This window comes from Sturnira hondurensis, unplaced genomic scaffold (genome assembly GCF_014824575.4).
Source record: "Sturnira hondurensis isolate 20B ecotype Veracruz unplaced genomic scaffold, ASM1482457v3 Scaffold0022910, whole genome shotgun sequence".
Classification (NCBI taxonomy): Eukaryota; Metazoa; Chordata; class Mammalia; order Chiroptera; family Phyllostomidae; genus Sturnira; species Sturnira hondurensis.
In genome coordinates, this window is record NW_028095541.1 from 1,622,208 (window position 1) to 1,647,565 (window position 25,358).

Consider the following 25,358-nt stretch of genomic DNA (forward strand, 5'->3'; position numbering starts at 1 on the left):
TTGGGCTCTGAAATATTCTGCCACTTTCTGAGGATAGAGCTCAGCCCTTAGGTCTTTCCCATAGGCCCCCCAACTCCCCTCCCCTACTGGTCACTGTCACAGGGAGCCATTGGGGTTTGCTTGGCTTTTAGTACTATGAGCTGGCCTCACTGACCACCATGTCCCCCTTGCCATTGTCTGAGGCCCACCCATCCTTGCAATGCTGACCTAAGACGAGGGCTGTCCCCCAAGAAGGAAGATCCTGCCCACCAGTCTCCTCAAGGACAAAGGGGTTCTGCCTGAAATGGGGGAGGTGGGCCCCATTCATGCCCATGCTTCTACGTAGGACCTTGGTCTAGCCTGGGTCTTCCACCAGATGCCACCACCCGTGGCCTGTGTCCTTAACACTGTGTCCAGCATACAGTAGGTACTAAGTGTCTACAGCATTTGCTCACTCATCCACATGTGCTGAGGCCCACTGTGGGTCAGAGCAAGGGCAGCCTCCCTGGTGTGACAACTCTCAGGAGCTTCTCCTGGGCCCTAACAGCCCTCTCCTGCCCTCCCACCCTGAAGCTTTATCCTCCCAGGGGGACATTAGAGACCCTGAGGGTGAGCAAGGGGCTTGAAGAAGGAGCAGGAGGAGGGCTTGAGGAGCAAGGAGATGCAAACGTGGAGATGGGGGATGTCATGGAGGGACACACATAGAGAAGGGCATTTGGAGAAGTCTCAGTAATGATGCTTGATGTCTGATGATGGACGGGATGGAACCTTGTGGAGGATGAGACCTGAAAGCTTGTGACCACAGCCTGGGCTGGTCAGGTGGGGGAGGGAGCTGTCATGTGAAGCTGGAGTGGGGTGGTGGGTGAGACATGGTGGGGAAATTGTATGCTTAACCTTCTAACTGTAAAAGATAGATGATGATGGATGAATGGACCAAGAAATGATCAATTAATTGATCGGTAGATAATTGATGGATGATAGATGGATGATAAGTGGATGGATTAAGGAAGATAGATAATTAATTGAATACTTGATCAACAGAGAAAAGATAAATGGATAAATAAAGGAGAGATGATAGGTGGTAGACTGACAGATAAATGATAGATGATGGACAGATAGGAATAGGGGTGAGGAAGTGGCTATGAACCAGTTAAAACCCAGGCAGGGCCCCTCCATCCCTGGGAAGCTGGTATCTCCTCAGGCTCAGGTGCCCTACATACAACCCAAGATACAACAGTTTACTCCTGCCCAGTTCAAACCCTTGGTGTCCCCTAGGTGTGGGTCACTCTACAGGCTTCCCTCACCTGCCTCTTCATCCTCACCACCCACATGTGAGACCCTGGCCCACTTGATGGGTGAGGAAGGAGGAGGGACAGGACAGGTCAGGCGACCCTCCTCACCCCCAGGAGGTGACAGCCACAGAAGGTGAAGCCAGCAGACTGAAAAGGTGACCATTTGCTTTCACATCTGCCACGCTCACCTGCCTGTTTTCCTCCTCCCTCCCTCAGGTGCCTTCCAACTACCTTTAATTGATTTTAATTCTTTTTCCTCATGGCAATACTTTTAAAAATCAGGAAGCTAAATGTTTTCATGTTTTTCTTCTTTCTCAAGGATTTATTTCAGGAGTAAACTAAGTAAGCTTCTGGGTCTGTGTGGCACAAGGAGCTGCCCCAGGGCAGCAAGGCCCCTCTCTGGCCCCCAGCCCCTGTTCTTGGTGTCCTCTCAGTTGGGAGATGGGCTCAGTCTGCCCCCAGATAGGATAAAAGTCAACTGTCCCAACTGCCACCTGGCCAGTACTGAGGAAGGGCCCCCAGTCCCTAAAATGGGTTCCCTCCTTGCCCCTACTATGCAGGTAACCTGACCGAAGCTCCAACAGGCAGGCCTTGGAGCAGGACAGGCCCATCTAGATTTTCGTCTCCTGAGCCCCCTCCAGGTCCAACCCCTCACAGATGCTCATCTGTAAGACTGTGGGTCCTAGGGCTGATCTGGCAGGGCCCTGACCGAGGGCCTGGGGTTTGTGTAGAAATTTGAGGGGGGGGGGGATACAGGGGAACATGGCTGGGCAGGGTTTCCTCTGAACATTTGCCTCAGAGTGCTGACTTGTGGAAACTAAACTTGTGGAATCCCCAGTTCCAGCAGAGTCAGCGCCCCCTGCCTGGACCCCGTGCCTGCAGAGTCAACACCACCCTCTTGCCAAGGGGAACCCTGAATTGTGCAAGATGCAGCTGCATTCCAGGCTCTGAAAACATGAGCTCATATATACACAGCTTGTGACCATCTCTCTCCTGGGCAGGAGTAACTGGGAATCAAACTTCCTCCCTCACAGGCACAATCACATACATGCCCTCCTTCACAGTACCCTGCTCCCAACACACTCACCAACTCCCTGCCTAACCAATTTTTCACACTGATGGGTCACAGTCATTGATGTGAATTCAACACAAACAGAAATCCCCAATTTGGGGTGCAGTATAGAAGTAAACTTAATTATTGAGTGCAAACAACTAAATTATCAAGAATGGCTATGAGGCCCTGGGGTGAAGTGGCCCTGGGGAGGACAGCTCTGCTCTGCTCAACTCTGGTCTGGTGAGATAGCTTTGGTGTCTCAACTCCATCCAGGGAAAAGCAGTCTTCAGTTGAAAGGGAACGTGTAACCCAAGGGCAAGCTGACTTACATATATGACAAAAGTCCTTACCACTGGTCCTTGATTGGTCTGTCTTCATTTAAACGAGGACTCCAAATCCTTGCAGTTTGATTGGTCCAAAGGCACTGTGCTAATTGGTCAGAATGGAGCCTCTATGGTCAGTGAAGAAGCTGATAGGAATATAGCTGCTGCACAGCTCCAACCAGATAAGGAAAGTCCCGGTCCAATTCATTAACACAGGATTCCAGGAATTCCTTTACAAGGGCAGAAACTTCAGTGCAGGCAGACAGTTCAGTTTAAAGACTTTTCCACAAAGTGTAGTTTGTGTGAGAGGTCCCATGTGGAAATGGCTGCTAGGCTCTATTTTTCATATTTGAGCCCAATTAGTCAACAGCAGTCCCTCTTAGCAGGTATCTTCTCTCAGAGTCCACAACATCCTACTCACACACCATCCCTCACAACTGTCATCACACTTGGCTTCACACGCCCTCTGACACACACACCCAACTCCTGCCCTCACAAGTTCCCTTATATACTCCTTCTTTCACACATCTCTTACCAGCTCACTCACATCCCTCATACACCTCTTCCCCACATACCTTTGATAAAAGAAGCTCTCTCCCCACCCCAGCAACCTCTCCAAGCCTCTGCTCAGCTTTGGAGGTGGAAAAGGCATCCCAACACTGTGGTAGACACGATGAAGAACTACAGTCATGGGTCCCTTAAGGACAGGGACCCATTCTAAGAAATACCCCATTAGGTGACTTCATCGTTGTGTGAACATCACAGAGTGCACTTACATGAACTTGGATGGCGCAACCTGCTACACACCTCAGCCGTATGGGATAGCCTTTTGCCCCTGGGCTACATACCTGCACAGTTGTTACTGTGCTGAATACTGCTGACAACTGTAATACATGGTAAGTGCTTGTGTATGTGAACGTAGGAAAGGTACAGTAAAAATACAATATACCTGTACAGGGCACTTGCCATGAATGGAGTTGTTCTGAGTGAGATGGTGAGTGAGTGGTAAGTGAAACTGTGTACACTACTACTAGGTGTATAAACACTATACACCTAGGCTATCCTGTTTATAAAAATATTTTTCTTCAATAATAAATTAACCTTAGCTTACCATAACTTTTTACCTTACAAATGGTTTTTTAAATCCTCACCAGAGTACACTTTTTTCATTGCTTTTAGAGAGGAAGGGAAAGAGAGAAACATCATTGTGAGAGAGAAGCATCAACTGGTTGCCTCCTCTATGCTCCTGAACTGGGGATGGTACCCATAACATAGGTATGTGCCCTGATCAGGAATCAAACCCTGAAGCAACCCTTTGGTTACAGGATGACACTCCAACTGAGCCACACTGGCCAGGGCTACTCTATACACTTTTAAAAGTTTTTTAAACTTTTTGACTCTTTTTAGCTTAAAACACACACACATTTCCCTGGCTGGTGTGGCTCAGTGGATTGAGTGCTGGCCTGCAAACCAAAGGGTGATGGGGTTGGATTCCCAGTCAGAGCACATGCCTGGGTTGCAGGCCAGGTCCCCAGTAGGGGGCGCATGAGAGGCAACCACACATTGGAGTTTCTCTCCCTCTTACTCCCCCTCTCTAAAAATAAGTAAAATCTTAAAAAACACAAATATATTGTATAGCTATACAAACTTTTTCTTTTCTTTTTTTTAAATTTTAATTTTTTATTTTAGAGAGGGGGAGAGCCAGGAAGGAGAGAACACTGATGTGAGACTGAAACATCAACTGGCTGCCTTCAGTGCATGCCCTGACTGGGGACTGAACCTGTGCCCTGACCTCAAAAAGTGAACTTTCAGTTTGTGGGATGATGCCCAACCAACTGAGCCACACCAACTGGGGCCATTTTCTTTCTTTATGTCCTTGTTCTATAAGCTCTTTTCTATTTAAAAATTAACATGCTTTATTTTTTTAACTTTTTTTTTTTTTTTTGCTAAAAACTAAGACATAAACACATGTACTAGCCTAGGCCTATCCAGGGTCAGGGACATCAATATTACAGTTTTCCCACTCCATATCTTGTCCCAATGGAAGGTCTTCCGGGGCAATAACACATGTGGGCTATCATTTCCTATAACAATTCTCCTGGAACACCTCCTGAACGATCTGTCTGAGGCTCTTCTAGAGGTCATTCTTCAGAAATGTCACTGGTAGTGTACTTGGTTTCTTTCTTTTTTTTCATCATAGATTTGCCTGTAAGCAGGTAATAATACTATGGACATTCCTCTCTATTAATGAAAACCTTTCATTTGGGGGGTCCACATTTTCAAACTTTTTAAGGAGCATGCTGAGTTCTGAAAAAGCTTCTAAACTCTTATTTCTATCTTCACCTGAAGACATGCTTATTGATTTTAGAGAGAGAGAAAGGAAGAGAGAGGGAGGAGAGAAACATCGATGTGAAAGAGAAACATTGATCAGTTGCCTCTTATACTCTCCCTGACCGGGAACTAAACCTACAACCTAGGCATGTGCCCTGACCAGGAATCAAAACTGCGGCATTTCTTCAGTTTACAGGACACACTCCGATCAACTGAGCCATAGTGAGAGAGAAGTGGCCAGAGCTCTTCTAAACTCTGCATTGTGAATTTTCTTGGAGGGTTTTCTTCTTTTTCTTTCCCTGCAGTTTCTTTTTCTCTGGTTTCCTCTTCAGCTGGGTGTTCCTGTTTCAGTTCCAACCACTTATTAGTCAGTCCTGGGAAACCACCATGAGGAGTTCCTCAGTGTCATCCTCATCAACACCCAGGGTAATGCTGTGGATTTCTGCACCCATCTTATCCTTGGCAAATCCTTTGAAGTCATGGACGAACCTCTTGAGCATCTTCTGGATGACACTCATGGGGACATCACCCCAAGTAAAGTTCTTGATGTTGTCATAGATGTTGTAATCTTTCCAGAATTGCATCAGTGTCTCCCTCAGTTGCAGCAATAGCTAGGGCTAATAGTATGCTTTAAAAGCTGCTACAACTCCTTAATCCACTAGTTGAATTAAAGAGGTAGTATTTGGAGGGATAAACACCACTTTGATCATTAGTATGAAGATCACCAACAAAAAAGGATGTCCAGGAGCACTGTCAGCAACAAACAAAATCTTGCAAACTCTTATTCTCCAAACACAACTTCTCCATTTCACTGGCACAGTAATTCAGGAGGACATCTTGGAAGATGAGCTGCATTATCAAGACTTCTTATTGCTCCTGTAGTAACGTTCTGGCGGTGTGTGCTTACTGATGTGCTTGAAGGCTCTGGAGTTCTCACTGTGCCAGATCACAAGGGGCTTCAGTTTGTAGCCTGTGACACTGCCCTCAAGCAAGACTGTTAACTTGTCCTTAAAAACCTTAAAACCTAGTATTGACTTGGCCTTCTTATAAATGAAAGCCCTTTTGGGCATTCATTTACACAATATGGACATTTCATCCATATTGAGTATTTTCTCTGGCAAGTAATTTTCCTCCACAATCAGCTTCTAGAGTTTCCGAAAATTCTTCAGCTGCCTTCCTGTCAGCACCCTCAGACTACCAGTCATTTTCACATTATGTAAGGAATAACAATTGTTAAATTGTTTAAACCACCCAGAGCTAGCAGTAAATTCAACATCATAGTTGATCCAGCCTTATCTTTCAACATTGCAACTTTTACCCTTGGCTGTGGTCATTACAGTGTGGACAGGGACCAGCCTCTGTCTGGTCTTGAATCCAGGTCAGTAGAAGTTTCCCCGTGTCTGATATGGGCTCTTCTTGAACTTCTCTTAGTCTCATTTCCTTCAGTGAGGCAGATCCTGTAACAGCTTCTGTCACTTTTGTCTTGTTGGTAAAGATGGTGGCTGTGGTGGAATGGGACGTGCCTGACTGGCGAACAATAACCATCATGGACTTTCCATGTTCCTAGTCGTTACCGCTTCTGATTTTATTTTCAGGTCAGTCACTGAATGTGGCCTCTTACTGGCAACATTAGCAGTGGATTGTGTGTGCTTAGTGGCCATGATGAACAAAACAACACAAGATTAAATCAAGCATGAGGAAAAAATGATACAATCAAGAGATTTGGTAAACATGAGATGTATGAGGCTACTGCCAGGTTAACTTGGCATATCGTTTTATAGCAAACTTTTTCTTTTATAAATAGAAAGAGCATATGATAAAAAGTATAATATAGTAAATAGATAAACCAGTAGCAGTCATTTGTGATCATTATCAAATGCTATGTACTGTACATAATTGCATGTGCTGTACTTTTATGTGACTGGCAGCACAGTAGGTCTGTTTACACCTGCATCATCATGAACATGTGAATAATGCATGGCACTATGATGTTACAACAGTTCTGACATCACTAGATGATAGCAATTTTGATATCATCAAAATTGATGATAGCTCAATTATAATCTTATGAGACCACTTTTTATATGTGGTTTATTGTCGACCAAAATGTTATGTGGTACAACTCTACTCTTACTAGAATGTTAAGAAGGGCTTCCTGGAGGAGGAGGCATTTTCTCCAAGACCTGAAGTGTGAGTAAATAGGGGGTTAGTAAGGAGTGTTCCAGCCAAAAGGGAACAGCATGTTCAAAGGTGCAGAGACATGGATCATACGCAGTTACCATCACTGGAGTGTGAAGGTGGGGAGCTGGGGACAATGAGGGCCTTGAGGGAAAAGTGTCAAGAGGGCTGTGGTCACCCTTGCCCTGATGGACCTAATTCAATCTGGGTCACAAGCACTGACTGATCAGGTGGCGTACAGGGTAGGGGCCTCATGGGAGGAAGTGCTGACCCTAGACAAAGCTGCCACATTTTTTTTCCTCCCCAAGTCCCAGCCTAGGAGAAAAGGCCTTTAAGAGAAGCCTGGCTGGTGGTCTGGGCCATTGTAGATCTCAGCTCCAGGCACAGAGTAAAGGCACCATCAAGGAAGGGACCATCAAGGCGAAGAGTTTGGGAAGGGTCTGCAGCCTGGGCTTCAGTAGGTCATGGTGGAAAGAAGTCAGCAGTCATGGGCAGTAGCCCAGCCCAATCCAGGAGATAAGCACCCTGGACCATCACAGCTAACCAGACAGGTGCTGAGGCACTGGGATAGGAACTGACCAGCCTCACTCAGGGATGTAACCTGCCACAAACCCTAAAGTCTCAGGTCTCTGTCACCTGAGACGTACAAGGGCCCTAAAGACTTGTGGCCTTGTAGGTCTCAGGTGACGGATAGCTGGGCCCACTTGTCTGATGGACATTTCCTCAAAGGCACTGCCTTAGCCCATCCAAGCTGCTATAACCAAGTCCACAGTCTGGGCAGCTTAAACAAAGGGCATTTATTTCTCACTCTGGAGCCTCCAAGTGTGAGGTAAAGGAGCATGCAGGTTTGGCAGGTCTAGCATCTGTCACTTTCACCTGAGTGTCTCCATCATCCTCACCCTGGCATCTGTCACCTTTACCTAGGAGTCTGTCACCTTCACACAGGCATCTCATATCCATCACATTTCCCCAGATGTGTCTGTTACCTTTTCCCAGCTGTCTCTCAGAGAGCAGGACAAGCATGGAGAGCACCTCGGGGCTTCTGCCCACAAGATATTTAGCTAGGAATCAGGATCTTGCCTGGTCCTGGTGGCTGGAGGAGCTGCAGACTTGACAGAACATACCAAGCTGAGCCACAGGAGTCTACTGACCTTGAGAACCTCTGCTGCACTCCCACCCCAAAGCTCAGAGCCTAGAGGCAGCACTGGGACTAGTATCCTAACTGGCTGCCAACCAGGAGGCAGCCTCCAGCCTCCCCTCTGTAGCATGGGAGATGGTTCCTATGGGGCTTGGATGGCTGCAAGGGATGTAGAGCACCATGCATCCTCCCAGCCCTGGACAGGCCCCAGGGAAGGCCCGGAGAGGAGTGGTCAGGTTCACGTTCCTCACCTAGGACCCTGTGAAAGGTCCAGAAGGCTTCTATGTGTGGCACAGCCCAGCTGGCAGGGCTTTGCTCAGCCGGCCGAGCTCAGGGCAATAATTGGTCTTGCTGCACCAGAAGCCTGCATGAGTAACAACTTCCAGCCAAGTGGTCAATTAATGGAGCAATTCCCAAGCTGTGCTCAAGGAGCACACCCAGATCAGGTGCTCATTGCACAGAAGCCCAGCACCTGTAGCCCAGGAGTAGTGGACTGGTCAGCCACTGTCCTCACTGCCTGGCAGGCAGGAGGGCTCCCGCATAAAGCTCTCTCTTACAGGTACCCCCATTTCTCTGAGGGGCACACAAATGAGTGCTATCCTGAGCTGGCCACATGGGGCCACACCCCATATCCTGGAGCTGATCCCTCTGCTCCCATTTTGTTTCCCACTGCCTGCGCCCAGGCCCCATGGCATTATTCCTGGAGTCAGCCTGCCTAGCACCTCCAGAAACCTCCAAGGAAAAATGCAGACTTGTGATTTCGGGTTGACAAATATGCTTGTTTCCCTCAAAAGAGGCTGTAAGGCGGGAGCTGACAGAGGGAGGCAATCAAAAGGGGAACCCACTGGGGGCCAGGCTGAGGCACAGAAGCATGTTCTTCATCCATGTGCACATATGTATGGGAGAGCTATTTATGTGTATACATGTTTGCATGTGCACATGGGCATATGGCTGCCTGTGCATGTGCCCGTGAATATGTGAGGAGGGTGGGTGGAACTCTACTTTTGGCTGCTGTGTGGTCCTGAGCTCTGAGCCTCAGATACCTCACCTGTAAGGAGGGTGGTGGCAAGGCACTGAAAAGGGAAAAGTGCTGCTCAATTAGGTCTTCAGGAGAGCAGATGTCACAGCAACCCCTCAGGGGCCTGACATTGAAAATCAAGGGTAGCACCAGACCCTCTGAACTTGCATCCTCACCCTCCTCTGTCCATGAGCAACATTTCCACAGCATGAGTCCAGCAGGAGACAAAGGGCCGTGAACAACCTGGTCAAGTGGGGGCCCAGCACTAAGGTCAGAGGCAGGTGCTAACACAGTGGCCCAAAGGGGGCATGCACTGAGGAGAAAGTGGAAAGGCTGCAGCCAAACCCCAGGCAGAGACTGAGGAGCCAGAGCTCAGGACAAGGAAAGTACAATGATGCTTTTCATTCCAAATTTCTAGAATGTTCCTTGGGCTGTTTTCAGTCTGGATTCCCTTTCTCCTGGGATCCCAGGAAACTTTATAATCAGTTCCAGGCTCTGAACTACTAAAGAACCTGTCATCAACTTTGTGAGGGTGAGGGAAAGAAGAAGCTGTCACAGGGATGATCTTGTGTGGTCAGGCAGGGGCCCCAGAAAGGGACAAAGGGCTGAGGGAGGATCTCCTGGGGACAAGTTGTAGAACAGGAGAAGAATGTGGTTGCGCTCGCACCCTCTCAAGTGCAGGGTTCCCCACTGTTGGCTGAATGACCTCCCATCTTGGCCTGTTTCCTCAGGAGAAAGGCAGGGACAGCAGCCCCTACCTGCTGGGCTGGTCAGAGGAATCAAGTAAATACACATGGGCACTAGAGCAGCACAGGGGCCCCCCGAGGTCCAGGAGGCAGAAGTGAAGGGCAGGGGTGGGTGTGGGGAGGCATGAGCTCTGGAGAGCTGTGGGAGAAGGCCATGGAGGGAGGGGAAGGGGGGCATACAGCATGAGTAATGGGTTGGGGGTATTTGGGGGAACAGTGAGGTGGGAGGACATCTGGGTGCAGGGGCTACAGCAGGTAGCACAAGTGGAGGGGTGGGGCCCGGTCCTACAGTGCCTGAGAGTATGGCGTAAACATGAACTGGCGCCAGGCTGATAAGGAACTCCAAGGGTCCTCGGGGTCAGCCTCTGCTAGAGGCAAGTGCAGTCTCAAGTCAGAATTATTCAGAAAACACTCCTGACAGAAGGGAGAAGATTCCCACTTTTAATATCACTGACCACCATGGTCAATAGTAGGTGAAGTGCTTCTTTCAGTAACTGTAAAGTGAGAACAGTAATTGTAAAGTGAAATATAAGCATTTAGAAAAGCAGTAGGACCCTGGGTGGGCAGAACGGTGGGGGCTCTTTGGTGTGAGATGGGCAGCGGGGATCCTGGTCCATCAAAGGCCTCCCAGGTTATCTGTCAGGAAGGCCAGCAGAAAGCGGCTGACGTGCCTGTCCACAATGATGGGGGAGAAGCCCAGGACACGCCGGGACCTTGGCAGTACCTTGGAGTCTGGAACACAATGGGGATGGGGGCATGTCTCAGAACCCAGCAGAGATGCCTCTCTCAGCCTCACAGTATTGCCAGCCCCAAACCCGAGGGGCATGGGGTCAGCACCCCCAGGGGGACCTGCCAGGCACTGACCCCACATGACCTCAGCAATTTCAGCATGGTCGGAAAGGGACGGCAGGGATGCCCTGCTGGGCCTGGAGGGGGCCTCAGCCATGGGCTCCAGTCTACCCATCAGGGCCCTGACACTGGAGCAGACCTGAGACCGTGGGGCATGCTCTGCTCCAGGCAAGGCTTTCTAACCCAAGCCCTGCTGCACTCCTCCTCCCACAAGGGGCCACCATTCTCTGACCCCTGGGGTGGTGGGTCACTGAGGGTCATGTGTACAAAATGAGACCCACCATCACTGGGTTTGGTGGGCTCAAGTCCCACACTTCCTATTTCTCCTGAGCCCAGTCCCTGTCCCATTCCTGGTGAGCAAACTGAGGCATGATGACACCAGGGACTTGTGCCTTCCGGCAGAGCTGAGTGGGCAGTGTGCCCAACATGCATGGGAGCCCCCTCTGCTCTGTGGTCCCATGCGGGCTGGGCTGAGGCTGAGCGACACCCACCTGAAGGGCAGCAGTAGATGAGGAGGGCCAGCCCCGCAGCCAGGCCCAGACCGGCCAGAAAGGCTGTGGTTCCTGGCAGAGAAATAAGTATCAGTGGCCACTTGCACCTAAGGGTGGGGAGAGGTCCTCAGGCCACAAGGGACAGGCTAGAGCCCCACACTGGAGTCAGCTGGGTGAGGATACCCCCGATGAGCACTTTGGGTAGGGGGAAAGCTGTCCATAGGAAGCCAGGAACAGAGCCCAAATTAGAGTGGAGAAGACCCCAGGTGGATATGGGGCCCTGGGCAGGGGGACAGAGGGGGCAGCAGGAGGCGGTTACCCCTGTCACTGAGCTCATGGCTTGCGGTGCCCGAGTCTAGCTCTGTGCAATCTGAGATCTCTGGAAACAAAATCACAGGGTGCAGTTAGTCATGGGGTGGGCCAGAGAGGAAAGTAGTTGCCTGCCCTCAGGAAACCAAGGGGGCTCCCTCACTCCTGGTACCACCCAGCCCCTGGCTGAGCTGGACCAGGCTGTGCTATCACTGAGTACTCTGGCCCTGCTTGCTGGAGTAAGTACCGGGGAGGGGACCCTGCACAGTTTTTGGTTATCCCCTTTAGTCCACTTCCTGGTACCTTGAGGGTCATGGAGTAGGGAGAAGGCATTGTTCTCTGGTGGCCGTGAGACACCAGATGCAGTGGGAAAACCTGCCTGTCAAAATTCTGACACTGCCCATGTGTCAGCAGGGTGCTTTATCTTCCCAGGCCTTCCCAACGAGCCACATGCCAGACAGCCCTTGGGGGTAGCCATGAGCAGGGGAGGTGCTCGACTCCCAGCAGGGGTGTGGGGCCCTGAGGGCTAGTGTAACAGGACCATCTGGTGCCAGAGCTCAGAGCTAGTGCTTCAAGCCTGTCTTTGGGGTCAGAGACACCAGCCACAGGTCATGGCTGAGTGGCGTGGGTGAGCCACCCCACCCCTTGAGGCCTCTGGCCTCTTCTAAGAACTGGGAGAGAGCAGCCAATCCTCCTGGGGATCAGGGCACAGAAGCCTAAGACTGAACTGCCTGCACCTCCCCATCCTATTCCCAGCTCATCATAGGGACCCTCTAAACTGAAACACACACACGCTGAGCTGGCCATCTAGGCCTGAGACCAGGGATCCACCTGGATGAAGGGTGGTCACAACCTCAGTATCCAGCATGGGGGCCAGTTCACTCAGGCTGGTGTAACCGTGAGCCATTGCGATCATAAAGGGAAGGGTTTCCATAGTGCACTGGGTTAAAGATGGAAGAGGCAGATTCTACCTTTTGTGTAAAAGCTGGCACAAAAGAGACAGAGACACAGACAGGGAGACAGAGATATCTGTGTTGCCAGAAATACTCTCTCTACTTTCTAGGGGCTACACAAGATGAGATGTGGCCAGAGGAGGTCAATGCTAAGCCCTGAAGACTGGGACATGCACTTACGCAAGGTGCGCCGGCTGGGCAGGCAGCGGTGCAGGGACTGGGCGTGGATGTATAGAGCTCGGTAGAACTCCTGGCAATCCCTCTCGTTGCTCCGTTGCAGATGGCCCAGGAGGTCACAGAGCCGCACATGCAGGGATGCCTTGGGGTTCCGGAACTGGGGGGCATAAGGGACACAAAGGAAGGTCAGGCTACAGAAGACTGGGCCAAACGTGGCTGTGGGATGGGGATAGGTGGGCTCCAGGGTCAGCTCCTCCATTCCTTCTGGCTCCAGCTTCCTCATGGAGGGTGGGGAGGGGTGACTCCATACAGGTGCTCCAAACACCCCTGGGGAAGTAGTGGCTGTGAACCATGGCCTCATGGTGCCCAAAATGTGCTGGGTTCACAGCACAGCTGCTAATCCTTGCATTCCACGTGAAGGTGGAAACAAGTCACCAAGAAAGGCAGCAGTGACATCATTGCAAGTGTGGAAATTTAGTAGCTTGCTGTGTGACTTCAGTAAGTCTCTTCACCCTCAAAGACTTGGTTCGTTCATTTGTAAAAAGGGAATAATAAGCCCATACTGTACTGTTGTAGAAAATCAATGTGATGGTGTGATAACTTCTAGTAGCTTACAGTCTACAGGAATGTGATTCAAGTGTTTAAAAAATAAATCAAGGGTCAAGAAGAAAATAATTGGCTCTTTCAATATGTCTGATAGAGAAATGCGTGGTCCTAAAGGTCAGTGGACAGGGCACTTGGCATTCACCCCCAGGTCCTGGCATGTGGCCTGGTGCTGCCACCTAGTGGCAGCATACCATTCGACATGGAACCAGTATTCAGTACCCAGGAGGAAAGGGACTATGCTGGTATAAGGGCAACCACTGAGAAGTTTCCTTTTTCTTGTACAAAAGTCGAAAATGTTTCAAATTTCTTTTACAATGAGTATGTTCTAGACTTTTAATTACAACAGTAAGATACAAATTTGAGCTCTTACTTTTTACCTTCCTGTAATACTTTTATAAGCAATACCAGGTCCACGTGCATTCCTTTAGTCAGGGATCAACCTTACCTGTCCCCAAGAGAGGCATGAACCCTCCAAACAGCCCTACATCTGGCGCCATTTACCTGTGCCATGGCAGGAAGCTGCAGCTCTAAAAGGACCCTGGCAGTCACCCATCTGGGAGGCAAGCCCTGAACCCCAAAGCCCTGGCTGGTCTCTGGAACCCATCCTCAGCCCCACACAAGAGCCAGAGAAGCAGTGTAGCAAGCCAATGTCACCCACTCTTATCCAGTGTCCACAAACAGGACAGGCCAGATTACATCTAAGACATGTGCCCACCCTGGCTAGTATGGCTCAGTGGATTGAGTGCCAGCCTGGGAACTGAAAGGTCACAGGTTCAATTCCCAGTCAGAGCACATGCCTGGGTTGCGGACCAGGTCCCCAGTGGGGAAGCATGTGAGAGGCAAGTGATCACTGCATCTCTGGCACATCAATGCTTCTCTCCCTCTCTTTCTCCCTCCCCTCCCCTGTCTCTAAAAATAAATAAAATCTTAAAAAAATAAAATTTTTGCCCATTTTGAACTTTTGGAAGAGGCAAAGTGAAGAACTGTCTGGGACTGGCCAGTGTCCCTACTCCCATCCCCTTGCCCCACTCCCAGACTTGTCACATTGTGGGTTGTTGTCACATGTCTACTGTGACACTCCCATCATTCTGAAAGAGGACAGTAAGCACAATGAGATATAAAAAGACTGAGACCGAGAGAGCTGATGTTCTGGGCCCAAGGTCACGACAAAGAGATAAGTTTCCACCTCTGAGCTCTCTCCTTCCTCCCACTTTCTTCCAGCACAGGAAGGAAGGGAGAATAGAGATATGTCAGGCCCACCCCTCAGCACCTTTTCTGCATCCTTGTTACTGAGGATCTGGGGGTAGTAGCGGTTCAGCTGAAGAATGATCTTGTCCACCTGCTGCTCACTCAGGCACCCGTGGCCCATCAGGAAAGGTGTGTCCTGGACCAGCCGGTCACAGTAGGTCTGCTCTGAAACAGGCAGAGAACATGGAGGACATGAGCCAGCATGGCCAGACGCAGCCTTGGCAAGAACTTCTCATAGCAATGGCCCCATGCCCATGGGTAGCACACCAGCTATAAGCACCTGGACAACTATTGACATCCCAGACTGCATGGGCCTCATGCACAGCCCAGAACCCTCCATGTCTTCAGAAGACGGGGTAGGGGGTGTGGTGAGAACTGTCCAGAGCGCGCAAAAACAGTACAGAGCCTCTGCTCCCTTTCTTCTATGAACATAAACTCTGAGGGGCTAAGAGTTTGCTGTTCACAGGCCCGTATAGGGTCCTCTAGAAATATCCAGGCCTAGGGAAGGGCATGGGCAGCCTGACCCACAGCTTCCACAGGCACTACTATCATGGGGACAGAAGGCTGAGGGTGGGCTGAGATGGCATGGCTGCAGGACCAAGCAAGCAGCAGGTGGACAGGATCACCCTTCACACTGTCTGCACAGCCCTAAGAAGTACCAACAGCAGACCATTAAGTGTGCCTGCCCGGGGTGCAGGGAAAGGGTTTTTCTGTCTGGTCTTTAAGAATCAGCATTAAAGCGTCACTGTTGCACCTTCCTTCCCATTAAAAACATTCTTTAGAATGACAAGCCTTTACAGGAACTAGTATAAAGGACACATGGACAAAAACTAAGGAGGGTGGAAATGGAAGGGAGGTAGGGAGCACTGGGGAAGTGAGCTGAGATGGGAGTAAAAGACAGAAAACTGTACTTGAACAACAATTAAATAAATTAATTTTTTTAAAAAAAGAATGACAAGCCTGTAAAAGTGAGGGGTGGGATAAAGGCTGGCAGAGGGGGACACAGGGTATCCAAGGGAGGATCCTGAGTCCCTCTGGCACCAGCTGCCTGAATCAGTGCACCACCTTATTTACCTACCTGCGGCAGCTTGTGCTGCTTTCTGGTGGACACAGGGGTTAGGGGGCGGGCAGAGCTCTACAGGAGAAGAGTTTTTGTATGTGATTAGAGTTAAATTGGTATCAACTCAAATTTGATTGTTATAACTTTAGGAGGTTATGTATAATCTCATGTCAACCACAAAGAAAATATCCACACAATATATTCAAAATGTGTTACTATAAAAACTCAACTAAACACAAAAGAAGGCAGTAAGGGAAGAGATGAAGGACAAAAACCTACAAGATATACAGAAAATAAATAGCAAAAGGTAAAAACATGTTTTTTTCTATCAATAAATTAAATGAATTAACTTCTCCAATTGAAAGGCAGAAATTGGCAGAATGAATCTGTGATGTGATTTATAAGAAATATGTATTTGGTCTTCAGCCCACTTCCTGGCACACCAGGCCCTAATCCCCGGATATTCTTAGTTGATGAATGGTTAAGTCTTTTGTTACTCATAACAAGCCCCTTTCAACATCACCTGAGTTTGTGTACTGAGATGACTTGGAAAGCTCCTGCAAAAGCAGAGGGTGGGAGCGAGTTGCCAGGAGAACCAACCAAGTGACTAGAGGGCTGCAACTTTCAGTCCCACCCCAGCCATCAGGGGAGAGGAGAGGAGAAGTGCTGGAGGTTGAATCATTCACTGTTGGCCAGTAATTTCATTAATCATGCCCATGTAATGAAGCCTCTATAAAAACCCAAAGGATAGGGTCTGGAGAGCTGCTGAGGTGCTGGGAGGGTGGTCCATGCGGCAGGGGCATGGAAGCTGTACACCCCTTCCCACATGTGTTGCTCTCTGTATCTCTTCCATCTGACTGTTCATTAGTATCCTTTGAAATATCCTTTGTAATAAGTTGGTAGTCATAAGTAAAATGTTTCCCAAGTTCTGTGAATCACTCTAGCAAGTGATCAAACCCAATAGGGGGTTGTGGGAAATCTAATTTATAACCAGCTGGTCACAAGCCTAGGCGAAAACCTGGACTTATGATTGGCATCTGAACTGGGAAAAGTCTTCTGGGACTGAGGCCTTAACCTGTGGGATCTGATACTATCTCCAGGTAGACTGTGTGGGAATTGAGTTAAATTGTAGAAAACCCAGTTCATGTCCACCAGACAACTGGACAATTGTTTGGGGATGAGGAACAAATCCCACACATTTGGTAACCAGAAGTGTCAGAATTATTAAGAAGTGGAGTGTGTGGGGCAGAAGTAGAGAAGAAACTGGTTTTCCCACAGGATTAAAAAATATATGGTATTACTCAATATATGATGTCTTCAAAAGACTCACTTTAGATTTGTGTCACAAAAGACACAAATTGGGTAAAAATGAAATGATGGGAAAAGACATTCTGTGCAAACAGTAACCAAGAGAAATTAGGTGGCCATACTAGTATAAGAAAAAAAAGCCTTTAAGTCAAAAATTATTATATGAGACAAAGAAGCACATTTTATTTTTTATTTTTTTTTAAGAAGCACATTTTATATGGCTCTGGCCAAGATGGAGGTGTAGGTACAAACCCTCCACTTCCTTGCACAACCAAAAGGAGGATAACAATGAATCTAAAAACAATAAATAACTAAAAGTGCCAGAAAATCAAACTGCATGCAACTCTGACAACCAATGAGTTAAAGAAACAGTCAACCAGACCAACCAGACTGGTAGGAGGGGGACAATTCAGAGATGGGGGGCAGATGGGCCGATGGAGAGAACCTGCAGCAAGGTGAAGGACCACAGGGCGGGGCTGGCTGAACAGGAAACTGAGACTCAGAGCTGACAATGGACTACGGCAGAGGTTGCCACAGTGGGAGAAACTCCCAGTCTCACAAGAGAGTTCATTGGAAAGTTGGGCTAGAGCCAAGCAAGCGAACTGCATTGTTCCCTCTCTGACCCCTCCCCCACAGACAGCACCACAACACAGCAAAGAAGGTTGCCCTGCCCTGATGAATACCTAAGGCCTCCACCCCCTTACAACTTAACAGGTACACCAAAAAAAAAAAAAAAAAGAAGAAGAAATATGGCCCAAATGAAAGTACAGAGCAAAACTCCAGAAAAAGAACTAAGTGATGAGGAGATAGCCAATGTATCTGGTGAAAAGTTCAAAACACTCAATCAAAATGCTCACAGAACTGACTGAGCTTGGTTGAAAAATGAAAAAACAAATGAAGGATACCCAAAGTGGAATAAAGCAGAACATTCAGGGAACCAACAGTGGCAGGAAGGAAACCAGAGCTCTAAGCAATGATTTGGAACAAAAGGAAAAAATAAACATCCAACCTGAACAGAATGAAGACATAAGAATTCAAAAAAAATGAAGAAAGGCTTAGGAAACTCTGAGACTTTAAACATCCCAATATCCAAATTATAGGGGTGCTAGAATGAGAAGAACAAGAGCAAGAAATTAAAAGCTTATTTGAACAAATAATGAAGGAAAACTTTCCCAATCTGGCAAAGGAAATAGACTTCCAGGAAGTCTAGGAGGCTCAGAGAGTCTCAAAGAAGTTGAACCCAACGAGGAACACATCAAGGCACATCATCATTACATTACCCAGGATTACAGATAAAAAGAGAATCTTAAAAGCTGCAAGAGGAAAGGAGACAGTTAAATACAAAGGAGTTCCCATAAGACTATCAGCTGATTTCTCAAAAGGAACCTTACAGGCTAGAAGGGGCTAGAAAGAAGTATTCTAAGTAATGAAAGGCAAGGAACTACATCCAAGATTACTCTATCCATTGAAAAGCTATCATTTAGAATGGAAGGGCAGACAAAGTGCTTCCCAGATAAGGTCAAGTTAAAGTAGTTCATCATCATCAAGCCCTTATTATATGAAATGGTAAAGGGACTTATCTTTAAGTCCCTTCAGTCAGAAACTGAAGAAGATCAAAAACTATGAACAGTAAAATGACAACAAACTGACAACCGAACCTAAAAAAAAAGAAAAACAACGAAAACAAAAACTATGCAAACAAGAGGACTCGGATCAGAATCACAGAAATGGAGATCACATAGAGGGTTTTCAGTGCAGAGGGGAAGGGGAGGGATGGCGGGGGAAGGAATAGGAAGAATAATTGGTAGGCATAAAATACACGGGAAGAGGTTAAGAAGGGTAATTGAAACAGAGAATTCAAAGAACTTTTACATACAACCCATGGACATGAACTAAGGAGGAGGTAATGCTGGAGGGTTTGGAGGTGCAGAGCAGAGGGGAAATACAGGGGGAGAAGTTGGGAAAACTGTAATAGCATAACCAATATAATATACTTAAAAAGTATATTATGCTTTTTAAGTACTTCATGAAAAAAGCACATTATATAAAAGGGATATTCACCAATAAGATATAACAAACATTTATGCACCAAATATCAGAGCCCCCAAATATATGAGGCAAACATAGGCAGAATTGAAGGGAGAAATAGACAGCTTTATAATAATAGTTTGAGACTTTCAAATATACCACTTTCATTAAAAAATACAACAGACAGAAGATGAGGAAAAACAGAATGTAAACACCTGCATAAACCAACAATACCTAACAGACATATAAACAATACTGCATCAAACGATAATGGAATATACATTCTTCTCAAGCATATTTGGAACATTCTCTAAGGTAGACCTCAAAAGAAGTTTGGCCACAAAACAAGTCTTAATAGGCTTTAAAATATTTAAATTCTACAAAGGATCTTATCTGGAATTAAAGGAATAAAGCTAGAAATCAGTAACAGAAGGAACACTGAAAATTTCACAAGTATGTGAAAATTAAACAACCAATGGACTGTTTCTTCCAAGAAGAAATCACAAGGGAAATTAAAAAATACCTTGAGACAAATGAAAATAAAAACACAGCATATCAAAACTTAAGGTTTATAGCCCTGGCTGGTGTGGTTCAGTGGATTGAGCACTGGCCTGTGGACCTAAGGGTCACTGATTCGGTTCCCCCAGTAAAGGCACATGTCTGGGCTGCAGGCTGGGTCACCAGTTGGGGGTGCATGAGAGGCAATCATTCCATGTTTGATGTTTCTCTTGCACACTGATGTTTCCCTCCCTCTCTATCTCCCTCCTTTCCCCTCTCTAAAAATAAATCAATAAAATATTTTTTAATTTTAAAAACATAGAGGAAGTGGTGAAAACAGTGCTGGAAGGGGGATATATAGCTGTAAATGTGCATAATAAAATAGAAGACCTTATATCAATAACGTAAAGTTACACCTCAAGAAATTAGAAAAAGAGCAAATTAAACCCAGTGGCAAGAGCAAGGAAGGACATAATAGAGACTAGAGTACAGGTAAATGAAATAAGAGGAAGTAAAATTATCTGTTTGTAGATGACATGATCTTATATATAGAAAATCCCAAAGTCAAAAAAAACCCTGTTAGAACTAATATATTCACAGTAAAGTTGCAAGATACAAAATCAACAACACAAAAATCAGCTGCATTTCTATACATTAACAATGAACAATCAAAAAAAGAAAAAACACAATCCCATTTACAGTAGCATAAAAAAGAATAAAATACTAAGGAATAAGTTTAACCAATGACGTAAAAGACTTGTACACTGAAAACTACAAAAAAGAAATTGTTGAAAGAAATAAAATAAGACACAAATAAGTTGAAAGATATCCCATGTTCATGGATTGGAAGACTTAATGTTGGGAGGATGACTCGTTACCCAAAGTGATCTGCAAATTCAATATAATCCCTATCTAAAACCTAATGATGATTTTTCCAGAAACAGAAAAAGCCATCTTAAAATTCATATATCAAGGAACATTCGTAGCAAAAACAATCCTGAAAAAGAACAAAGTTGGAACACTCACATTTCCTAATTTTAAAACTTAATACAAAGCTACAGGGGTCAAAACAGTGTAGTCATAGTATAAGTCATAGATATATAAACCAATGGACCAGGATAAAGAGTTCAGAATAAATAGTATTTTGAGTGGAAAAAAACAGAGTGAAAAAACAACCCACAGAATAGGAGACTATATCTGCAAAACATGTATCTAATAAGGGAATAATATTCAGAATATACAAAGAACTCTTATAACTCAACAACAAAAAACCTACAAACAATCCAACTTAAAAAAGGGCAAAGTACTTGAACAGGCATTTCTCCAATGATATACAAATGGCTACTACACACATGAAAAGATGTTCAATATCATTAGTCATTAAGGAAATGTAAATCAAACCACAATGAGATATCACTTCATACTCATTAGGGTGACTGTGTGTGTGTATGTATATGTATATTACTACTAATGTGATTATTATATTGAAGGATTTTCACATGTTTAAACATCCTTGCAGTCTAGAAATAAATCCTTTTAATGTGCTGCTGAATTCATTTTGCTAGTAATACACAGGGCTCAGTAGAAGTAAGGCCTGCTTAGGTAGGGTAATAATACGGATGTAATAATTTATAGTTTTAATTTGAACATTTCACTTAAAATGTCATATGGCATGCTTGAGTGTGATATTGTTATATTACAGAATTACATGCTTATAATTTTGCAATAAAAGATTTGTAATAAAAAGGGGCATTATTTATGCCAGACTATCTATCTATCTATCTATATATATATATACACACACCTATATACATACACATATATAAAATACTGGAAATATATGTATATGAAGAATGATGATGAAAAAATTGGAACTCTCATGCATTGCAGGTGGGCATGTAAAATGGTGCAGCCAGTATGGAAAAACAGTATGGTAGTTCCTCAAAAAGCTAAACACAGAGTCATCATAAGATTGTACAATTCCATGTCTAGGTACACATCAAAAAGAATTGAAAGTAGGAACTACAACAGATACTTGCACATGAATGTTCAGAGTAGCATTATTCACAACAGCCAAATGGTGGAAACGATGATGGTGAATGAGTAAAACGAATGCGGTGTATACACACAAGGGAATGTTATTCAGCCTTAAAAGGAAAGGAAATTCTGACACATGCTATAAACATAGGTGGATACTGAAAACAGTATGCTAAGTTTAAATCAGTCAGAAATAAAAGGACAAATATTGTATGATTCCACTTATAGGATATATCCAGAACAGGCAAATTCTAGAAACAGAAAGTAGAATGATGATTATCAGGAGCTGGGGGGATGAAAGAAAGAGGAGTTATTGTTTAATGGAGATAGGGTTTCTGTTTGGGATGATAAACAAGTTCTGGAAATGGATAGTGGTAATGGTCTCACAATATCGTTAATGTATTTAATGCCACTGAAATAGTTAAAATGGTACCACACACACACAAAAGGTTAATGGATAATTAAACTGTAGTTTATGTATATGATAAAATATAATTCAGTGATAAAAAGACCTACAAAGTCACAAGACATGGAGGAAACTCAAATGCATATTTGTTTTTTAATGTATTTTAGACAGACAGACACACGTCAATTTTTTGTCCCACTTATTTATGTATTCATTAGTTGATTCTTGTATGTGCTCTGACCACATTCACAAACTTGATGTATTGAGACGACACTTTAACCAACTGAACTACCTGGCCAGGGCTTAAATGCATATTTCTAAAAATGAAAGATGCTAATCTGAAAATGCTACATACTGCATGATCCAACAGAAAATACAAAACTCTGGAGACAGTAAAAAGATCAGTGGTTGTCAAGGGTTAGGGAAGAGGGAGGGTTGAATAGATGGAGCAAAGAATATTTAGGACAGTGAAACTACTCTGGATGACACCATCATGATGAATACAGGACATTATGCATTTTTCAAAACTAAAAGAATGTACAACACACAGATTGAATGTAAACCATAATGTAAACTAGAGTTAGTACTACTCTATCAAATTGGTTTATCAAGTGCAACAAATGTACCACACTGATGCAAGGTATCAATAATACCAAAAACTGAAGCAGTTATTTGAAGCAGTCCAAAGTAATTTTAGGATTGTATAAATGCAACTACACCTTAACTGTTAAGGAGCTGAATTACATTCGGCCCTTTGAATTCAACCCTGAGATTGATTTGGCCCCCTGTGAAAATGAGTTTGATACCTCTGTGACTTAAATAAGATGAGGCTCCAGGTTATGCTGTACCCTGTGCTTCCTGTGGTCACTGTAAACTGTGCATGTAAACCACACCAGGCAGCCACTGAGAAGCAAAAAAGGGCACACACAAAAAAGAAACACTTTGGTCCCAGGTCCTGATAAGTAGTCCCTGATAGTTTTTACAGAATAAAGGAAGAAAAATGCTCTGGTACAAAATCCAGCAGAACTTTGCCAGTTCCCTTTGTTAAGCCCTTCCTCCGTCACCTTTGTGCCCAGCTGGGAACAGACAACAGACTCAACCTGTTACTTATGCCTGCACTAGTGGCCTCGTGGGAACTAGCCCCACCTGGCCTCACCTGACCTACCTAAGCCTTCCTACATGGGCAGCCCCCAACTGCACCAGACTGCCCAGGACCCCCACCCCAGGCAAAGAGCACCAGGCAAAGAGCACTGACCCTGTGGTTTCCATCTGGCTCATATTCAGCTTCCTGTCCTCCCTGCAGGGGACTTCCTGAGTTCCCCTGGCCCCTCCCCCACTGCAGTTCAGATGCTGGGGCCTCAACCTCCCCTCCGGAATGGAATCTCACAAAATCCCTTCCTGTCTCAGAGGTGGACCTGACCTTGGGCATGGAAGAGCTGGGATTGCTCACTCTCCTGAACATCACAAGGCAGGGACTGGTTCCACAGCAACAGTAACAGCTGCAGTAACATCTGGCCAGTACCTGCCCTGCGCAGACATGGCGAGTCCCACACACTCACTCCACAACCCATCACAGTGACCCCAGAACCAGCATGAGGCAGGCTTCTGTCAGTGACAGGGGCAATGAGCCCTAGATGACAGACCTACAGCCTGGAGGAGCTGCCCATTTGATCCTCTGGGGCAGTGCTCTCTGGGCCTCAGTTTTCCATCCCAAAATGAAGGGCTGTGCAGGGAGGGGTCTCTGGAAGTCCAGCATACAAAGATGACAGGGAGAGAAGAGATCAGGGGACCTGGGACAGACCACAAATCTAGTCCCAGCTCTGCCACTGACCACCAGAGGGGCTTGGCACTTGGTACCTAGCCCATCTGAGCTTTTGTTTCCTTACCCACACAGATATGACATTCTATATGTCCCTACATGGTACTGCTGGATGGGAGGTGCCCACTGCTGGGCCAAAAACACGTTAGGTCCTCAGAAACGACAGCCACAAATAAAAAGGATTCAGAGGAATGACAGGGGAGCAGGTGGCAGCAGGGGTCTCTTCTGGCCTAGTTTGGGACACTGGTGTCCTGGAAGTCTCCAGGTTCCAGCCCATGAAATCCTGTATGTGCAGGATCCATTCTGAGACTCCAGGGAGTTCTGGGGGAAAAAGGTCTGGGGCCTCCCTGACCCTCTGGTGCACCCCTAAATGCCTTCTGTTCTATAAGGCAGAAGAGTTGGTCCCTTAGGGATGAGGTGTAGTTTTTGGGAGCCCTCGCCTTCCCTGACCTTTCTGCCCTGAGTCCATCTCTGGTCTATCACCCTTGAGATTTCTCCAGCAGGTAAAGGTCCACAAAGCAGTGTGGCCCTACTTGGTTAGGGTCAGGAGGGAGGTGAAACCCCCAGGTCAGAGAGGCACTAGGGGGATTGCTGAGCTGGAAAAAGAGTTGGAGTGGCTGAGGCAGCCCACCGTGGAACACAAAGCCTTCGGGGGCTCAATCTGTGTCCCCAATTCCTCTGGGCCTGTCCTTGAGCTAGGAGTGCAACCCAGAGAGTCTCTGGGGTTGCACACACAGCCCAAGAACGCAGCGTCTTGTCAGGTGGCTGTGAGGTTGGTGTCTATTTCTCCTACTGAAGGCACAGTAGGGCCACAGTAGTTCTGGCACGGTTTTTACTTTCACCTCCCACTCTGTCCGCTATTACACTCACCCAAGAACCTCCCCGCGCACAGAATCGAATCCTCCTTTGTTCCCCAGAGCCCTCTAGGGCCTGACCACGCCCCAGTTCGCTGTAGTCCCGCCAACGGAGGTGGTGGACAAGGATACGCGGTTACGGACAAGGTCTCTAGGCCAGGAGCAGCCCTCCGGGGAGGCATCGAGGTACCCCTGGGGACCAGCGGGGTCTCGTGCCCTTCCCGGGACTGCAGGCGCAACCGCAGCCAGGCCCAGGCTCACCTGTCATGGCGACAGCACGGCGTGATTCCGGCTGATACAGGCCTGTCCCCTCAGCAGCTGACCGCCGGTCCCTAGGCTGGCCCTCCTCCGTCTGACCCTGGATAACCTCCGCCCACCCGCTCCGCGCGACTTACCCCTCCCAGTCACCTCCACAACCCTAACCCGGCCTTCACTGATGCACTACATTCCCATTAGGACACACCCTCAGCGCCTCTAAACCCCGCCCCCTACCGAGCCTTGCCTTCTCTAGCGTCAGCTACTGGGTCTCCTATCGCCCTTAGCTCCGCCCTCAACTGAACAACGGCCCGGCCGTCCTGGGCCAGGATCCCTACTCTTTCCTCTAAGCTCGGCCCCCCGACGTCAGCGACTGGGCTACCGGAGCCCCGAAACCCCGC

At 46.8% G+C, this 25,358-nt stretch overlaps 1 protein-coding gene across 4 annotated transcripts; it reads right to left on the reverse strand.

Annotated features, from left to right (window-relative positions):
- Positions 1-10,471: 10,471 nt before the first annotated feature.
- Positions 10,472-25,358, reverse strand: CARD19 (caspase recruitment domain family member 19). Of its 4 annotated transcripts, none has more exons than XM_037037254.1 (7): positions 24,964-25,358; positions 15,771-15,827; positions 14,715-14,857; positions 12,842-12,995; positions 11,719-11,778; positions 11,400-11,471; positions 10,472-10,791 (listed from the first exon to the last, which is right to left on the reverse strand). In XM_037037254.1, the coding sequence occupies exons 1-7, from the start codon at positions 24,968-24,970 to the stop codon at positions 10,676-10,678; spliced, it is 609 nt and encodes a 202-aa protein (XP_036893149.1). In that variant the 5' UTR covers positions 24,971-25,358; the 3' UTR covers positions 10,472-10,675. The 4 variants fall into 4 exon arrangements, with proteins under 4 accessions (XP_036893149.1, XP_036893147.1, XP_036893150.1 ...); XM_037037252.1 differs by lacking the exon at positions 24,964-25,358 and adding an exon at positions 24,719-24,951; XM_037037255.1 differs by lacking the exon at positions 15,771-15,827 and having other exon boundaries at positions 24,964-25,354.